General features: G+C 52.4%; 1 protein-coding gene across 1 annotated transcript; it reads left to right on the top strand.

Moving 5' to 3' along the window:
- The first annotated feature begins 53 nt into the window (after positions 1-53).
- Positions 54-1,731, top strand: LOC114806492 (uncharacterized protein DKFZp434B061-like). The gene is made up of 3 exons (XM_029051114.1): positions 54-101; positions 698-1,313; positions 1,402-1,731. Exons 1-3 carry the CDS (start codon positions 54-56, stop codon positions 1,566-1,568), a joined length of 831 nt encoding a protein of 276 aa, XP_028906947.1. The 3' UTR covers positions 1,569-1,731.
- Positions 1,732-7,218: the final 5,487 nt, after the last annotated feature.

Genomic DNA, 7,218 nt, shown 5'->3' with positions numbered 1-7,218 from the left:
GGGGGGGGGGCGGGGGTCATCCGAGGGGGCTGGAGCGAGTGGAAACAGTTTGGATGGGGGGAGGCGAGCGGGGAGGGGAAGGGGGGGCGGAAGAGAGCGGGGCTGGAGACCGACTTGGAATTCTGACATATTTATTGGGTGTCACCGCGCGGCCCGGACGATCCCTGGCGTCTCGGCGGGGCGGGGGCGAGGGAAAGCCCCGGAGTTACCTTTGGCCGAGACCCTTCCCCCATTCTGTTTTTCCGTTTTCCGGGGAGAGGGAAAGGGGGGAAGGGGCCCGGGCGGAAGCCGTCCGGACTCGTGCGGGGGGGTCCGGGCCCCTACGGTGCCCGGCCGCTCTGCCGAGCCCGGGGGGCAGGCTGGGCGTGCGGCAACCGCCGCGGTCCCGGCCTCACCCCTCTTCTCTGGTCCCTCTTGTCGCCAGCCCAGACTCCTCCCTTCTTCCCTCCCGCCCACGGCCCAGGCACGCCGTCCGGCCCGGCCCGACTTGGGCCCCTCTGGGCTACCAGTGGAATCTGTACTGTGAAGAGCTCCGGCCCCGTGGTCCCCACCGGACACCCCCGGTGGGGGCGTGGGCCCCGTGCGGGCTCCCCCCGTGGTGCTAAGTGACATTCGTGTGGCTCCAACCCGTGTGGCTGCCCCCTCAACCCCGGCATCCCCCGCCCCTCACTCCCCCCCCGCCTCCCCGATACCATAGGACCCCCCCGCCAACCCCACTCCGATTTCTGGCTGGCCGAATTCACGTACACACACACACCACACCCCCATCGAGCGGGCCGGACTAACTCCCTTCGAGCCCGGTCGCCTTCTCGCTCTGCCCCGAGCTGACGCTAGCCGCCCCCGACACTGGGCGGAAACTGAAACTAAAAGGCCCCGCGGGTGCAGGTGGAGGGCGGGCGGGGGCGGGCGGCAACGGGCCGGCTTCACAATACAGCCACTCTCCCAAGGCTCCATATTGAGAAGGCCCCCGCCCGCCTGCCTGCACGCGCACCAGAGGTCTTCGCCGGCCCCCACCCTCCAGCGGTTGCGCGCGCATCACAGGTCTCCGTTGACCCCTCCCCCGCCCGCCGCCTCGAGCGGTTGCGCGCGCATCACAGGTCTCCGCCGGCCCCTCCCCCGCCCGCCGCCTCGAGCGGTTGCGCGCGCATCACAGGTCTTCGCCGCCCCTCCCCCCTCACCGCCTCGAGCGGTTGCGCGCGCACCTCGGGAGCTGGGCGGACCCCGGGTGAGGCGGGGATGGGGAAGGGGCACCGAGGGCTCCTCCTCCCCGGTCACGCCCTGCGAGAGACCTTGCCCAGAAAATTCGTCGAACGGTATACCGTCGTCCCGGCATAAAGGGTTCCCGACCCTGGCGGAATAGGCCCTGCAATCTGATCGTCCTTGCTCTCTCCTTTGCCCCAGGCTACGCAGTTGGCATTTCCCACTCAACCGTCGTCCCCAAAACCGCCCGGAAGGATCTGGCCCCGGCATGTGGTGCCGTTGCCTTCTCCACCCCTCCCGTCTCTCTCCTCCCGCCGTCAAGGGCCTCTCCCACCCACTCCCCTTGGAGAAGGGCCACAGGGAACTGAACCAGGGAAAGGGAAGCCGGGAACGTGTGTACGGTGGGGATACAGGTATAGGGGGAGAGGGGCTGTCCCCATAGGTCGGGGTACTAGGGCCCACCCCTGTCCCGCCAGCTTTTCCCTATAAGGACATTTCCAACTCAATAAAATTCCTCTTGTGTAGCTGTTATTGCTGTCTCCTATGTGTGTGAGAGAGGGCGAGAGAGGGGACGGATCCTACAGGTAAAACCCTGGGCTTCTCTACCTGTCTCCAGGTAACCAAGGGAGGGGGATTTGGGAAGCCTCCTCACCGACCTCTGCCCCTAGCCTCTCCCCTCTCCCGTCAGTCGGTCGGTCGGTCGCGTGTACTGAACTCTTACTGTCTGCAGAGCAGTTTATTAAATGCTCCTGAGAGCACGGTACCAATAGACAGACCCGTTTCCTGCCCACCACAATTAACGCCGCTGCCCTGACTGTTTTTCAAAAGTGTCATTCTGCACACGTGTCCACGCTCCTCAAAACCTCAACTGATTACCCAATTACTGGTCACATTAAGCAGAAATGCCTGTATATTTGCTTTAAGGGACCCAAACGGCCTTCTCCCTCCTCGTCCTAGTAATAATGATGGTATTTGTTAAGCGCTTCCTACGTGCCAAGCACTGGTCTAAGCACTGGGATAGATACAAGGTTAATGAGGTTGTCCCACGCAGGGCTCACAGTCTTCATCCCCATTTTCCAGATGAGGTAACTGAGGCACTTAGAAGTTAAGTGACTCACCCAAAGTCACACAGCTGACGAGTGGCGGAGCCACGATCAGAACCCACGACCTCCGGCTCCCAAGCCCGTGTTCTTCCCGCTAAACCACGCTGCTTCTCTACTCATCCAATCTCTCCTCCTCCCTACACCCCAGTTCCCACTCTTCATTCCTCACAAGCTAACCTACTCTCTGCCTCATTCTGATCTCTTCCTCCACCAACCTCTTGCTCATGCCACTCCCCGCCCCCACTTCATATTCACCAGACCACTGCTCTCCTCATCTCTCAAGCCCTTCTGAGATGTCTTCTCATCATCGTCATCATCGTCATCGTCATCGGTGGTATTTATTGAGCACTTACTATGTTCAGAGCAATGTCCTAAGTGCTTGGGAGAGTACAATACAACAATAATAATAAGTATGGTATTTGTTAACCACTTACTATGTACCAAGCACTGTCCTGAGCGCTGGGTAGATACAAGATAATTGGGTTGGACACAGTCCCTGCCCCACATAGGGTTCACAGTCTTAACCCTATTTTACAGATGAGGGAACTGAGGCACAGAGAAGTGAACTGACTTGTCCAAGGTCACCCAGCAGCCAAGTGGTAGAGTCAGGATTAGAACCCAAGTCCTTCTAATGCCCAGCCCTGTGCTCTATCCACTAGGCCGTGCTACTATCCCTTTAGTAGCCTCGTTTTTAACATTACAGACGAGGGCTTTGCTATTAACACTTTTTTTGGTCTAAAATCAACCTAAAAAGCCATTAGGTACAGATGACTCAGTCAGTATTCTGAAAACCGCATTGTCAAAAATGGCTACTGAGTGGCCGGGGAGTTCACCTGATTAGCGGCATAGGGGCGCTGGAAGTGTTTTTACTTGACACTTAACTGCGTAGGTTTCTAATAATTTGCAGTTTGGATTTGGCCTCAGTTGGAGTGCACATGGGAAGAGGAGAAGCTTTGGAGCTTTGCTAAATAAAGGCACTCCTGTTGTATTACCTCACATCAGGGGAAAGAGCAGAAACAACAGCAGCAACCACTTCAACTATCTGCACTAATGATGGGGAACAGCAAGGAGGACAGTCCAGTGGGTTTGGTAGACGTGTTCCCTGCCCACAGTGATCTTACAGTCTAGAGGGGGAGAGAGACATTAATATAAAAGATGCTTTGTGCGTGTTTTCTTAGAATGATACTGAGTTTTTTTTTCTGAGCTTACCTGAAATGTCAAAATCAACGAAATGCTGCAAAAATAAAAGTTAAAAATTTGGTTCGCTCAAATGAGAGGTTCTGCTAAGAGGAAATTAGCCTTTCTTTTTCATGATCATTCGAGATAAAACCAAGGGAATAACAAAGCAATATTAAGAAGAAAGAGATATGGCCTTTAAAATTGAACCAATTCTTGGCTTTGACATAAATACACCAGGGATGTTTATTCACTAACCAAATGATGAACTCTGTGCCCAGAAGCTGCCGAAAACCTGGAACCACGGTGCCGCCCTGGTCTGAAGCCCCGACTGGGCTGAATGGAACCTGCCTTCACTGTTCAGATGGGACGCGGCTGTGAACGGGTGGGGTCCTAGCAGCCATCCACGTTCTTTTGTTTTCCGGCCGTTTTTCCCCAGGTGAGGCAGTGCTCAGCCTCGATGCTTTCCAGAAGCCACAGCTCCCTTGGCTGGGGAAGGCCTGAAATGCCGGCCGCCAGCTGGCCTCAGCCCAGCAAAGAGATGATCGATGTACAATGTATACTTTAAGAGTATATTTTGTGGGAGGAAATTTAAGAAGCAATCATGATTAGAAAACAAGATTCTATAATACTTATCTATAGAGGAAATTCTATTTTCTTAAGCAATCACTAAATAAAGATGTCTGGAAAAGAAAACCACAAAATAGCACTGGATTTTTACATTGGATTAAATTGGATTGTTTTCTATTTCAGAGAAAAAGAATCTAGATGTCTAATATTGATTTGATTACCAGCAATTCATGTTTGCATTTACCATTCCACCCAGTGCATGGATGAGCCCAGGGCCAGAAACCACAGGACATAACTAACTCCTGGCCCAGATGCAAAACAGACAGAATTGAAAGAACTACCCAAATGCAGGGTGCACAATTATAAAATGGTACCATTTCAGAAGCAAAGCATGCAAGCCTTGATAGAAGCACTGGTTAATTTAGATATTTTCTTTCCTTCCATAACTTACATCCCCCCAACTGCCACTTCAACACTTTAGTACCACCTAAACACCTAAGTACTCGTATCCTCCGTAGAGCAAAGCCCCACAGCCCTTATGTACATATCCAGGAATCATTTATTTATATTAAAGTCTGTCTTCCCCTCTAGGGAAGACAGTGGTTGCCTATCAACCTCTGCTCCAAACAAAAACTTCTCACTGTAGGCTTCAAGGCTCTACATCACCTTGCCCCTTCCTACCTCTCCTCCCTTCTCTCTTTCTACCGCCCACCCCGCACGTTCTGCTCCTCCGCCGCCCACCTCCTCACCGTCCCTCAGTCTCGCCTATCCCGCCGTCGACCCCCGGGCCACGTCCTCCCGCGGTCCTGGAATGCCCTCCCTCCTCACCTCCGCCAAACTGATTCTCTTCCCCTCTTCAAAACCTTACTTAAAATTCACCTCCTCCAAGAGGCCTTCCCAGACTGAGCTCCCCTTCTCCCTCTACTCCCTCTACCACCCCCCCTTCACCTCTCCACAGCTTAACCCTCTTTTCCTCCCATTTCCCTCTGCTCCTCCTCCTCTCCCTTCCCATCCCCTCAGCACTGTACTCATCTGCTCAACTGTATATATTTATTACCCTATTTATTTTGTTAATGAAATGTACATCGCCTTGATTCTATTTAGTTGCCATTGTTTTTACGAGATGTTCTTCCCCTTGACTCTATTTATTGCCATTGTTCTTGTCCGTCCGTCTGCCCCGATTAGACCATAAGCCCGTCAAGCGGCAGGGACTGTCTCTGTTGCCGACTTGTTCATTCCAAGCACTTAGTACAGTGCTCTGCACATAGTAAGCGCTCAATAAATACTATTGAATGAATGAACAGGCCGAAGCTCGCTGTGGGCAGGGAATGTGTCTACCAACTCTGTTGTATTGTACTCTCCCAAGCACTCAGTACAGTGCTCTGCACACAGGAAGTGCTCGATAAATATCATCGATTGATCCATTGATCCATAGCACTTATGTACATATCAGTCAGTGCTTGGCACATAGTAAGTGCTTAACAAATACCGTTATTATTATCAATGGTATTTATTGAACACCTACTGTGTCCTGAGCACTGTGCTAGGTGCTTGGGAGACCTCCATAGAATTAGTAGACACGATCCTTGTCCTGGAAGAGCTTTACTCCATTTCTTAAGCACTACCTCGTGTTCATGGCCCTTTTTCCTTCTTTCTCCTATCTGTAATTTATTCTACTTCTGGTCTCCCCCACTAGGTCGGAGTCAGGGATTGTATCTACTGATTCTGTAATACTCTTCCAAGGGCTTCTGCAGTGCTCTGTGTACCGTAGGTGCTCAGCAAATACCGCTGATTGTTTGACTGATGGATAGACACCTTCCAAACAGAGTCCTGGTCTTTCTGGAAGAAAGAGAGACCCATGGAGGGAACATGTAACTTCTGGCCCTTCTGGAGTGGTGCCATTCCCCAGCATGGCCCATCTTTCTCCCAAAGTCCGCTCCCAAGATGGCTGCATTTCCAGGCTGTGGGGTGGGTAACCCAAGACACGGCCTAGAATCTGGCTCTAAATAGGAGAGAGCCCTATGCCTGGAAGCAAAGGAGCCCCATTCAGGTTTGAGTAAACAGTCCCCGGACCTTTCAGAAGAGCAGGGAATTGATGCTGCTTTCTCTCCAAAAGCTGAATTAAGAGCAGAGAGTGCTGGGAATAGGTATCAACAGTATCGCCATTACTATCTGAGCACCTGCTGCCTGCAGAGCACTGTGCTGAATGGTTGAGGAACATACGGACGGAGTAAAAAAGGTACTCCCTTCCCTAGAGGAGTTCACAGTCTAATGAGGAGAAGTCAGTAAATGGACAGATATGAGTATAAGCGAGAGAAAAGAATGAATGATAAACAAACGCAAGTACTAACTAAGGTGGTTGATGTTCCAGGAGTGGTGGGAAGACTCTTGGTTCCTGGCCATGGGAGAGCCCCATCTGCTCCATAAGGGCTCACGCAACCGAGGGCTGTCCGGGACACCTCGAACCACATCCTGATGGTCCGATGAACCCCTCCGGAATCAACCTAGTATGTGTCATAACCACTAGGAGGCCAGGAGGGAACCGTTGGATAAACCGTTAGAACGGTTTCAAGAGGCGACTTTCCAACACATCCAGATCCTTTACCTCAAGCCCTATTCCTTGCTTTCCCAAGAAAAGAATGAAGACCAAGACCACCTGTTCATTTTCAAGAACTGTTGGGTTGCTTCAGGGTTTACTGTCTGAGTTTGCCAGGCCCTCCACTCCACATCTACCCACTGTTCCCCTCTCCTTCCAGAAGGCCCTGGAAATCCCTTCCAGATTTTCCCCTGCACGGTGGAAGCATATAAGATCCCCTGAAAGCTCGTCGTGGGCCGGGAATGTGTCTGTTACACTGCTGTGTCGTACTCTCCCAAGCACTTAGTACATTGCTCTGCACACAGTAAGTGCTCAATAAATATGATTGATCACCTGCAAGAACTGGTCCTAAATCAATCAATCAATGGTATTTCTCGAGTGCTTATTGCGTGCACAGCACTGTTCTGTGCACTTGGGAGAGGACGGTACAACAGACCTAGGAGACACGTTCCCTGCCCACTAGGAACTTACCATCTCAAAGGAGAGAATTCCCCTCCCTTGCCTCTGACCTGAATCCTCCCTGCTGCAATTTCAGCCCATTCCCTCTCATCCTTCCCTGGTGGGAATCGAGAC

This window comes from Ornithorhynchus anatinus, chromosome X1 (assembly GCF_004115215.2).
Source record: "Ornithorhynchus anatinus isolate Pmale09 chromosome X1, mOrnAna1.pri.v4, whole genome shotgun sequence".
NCBI classification, from domain to species: Eukaryota; Metazoa; Chordata; class Mammalia; order Monotremata; family Ornithorhynchidae; genus Ornithorhynchus; species Ornithorhynchus anatinus.
The sequence above is the reverse complement of the archived record's forward strand: the minus strand, read 5'-3'. Positions and strand labels throughout refer to the sequence as shown.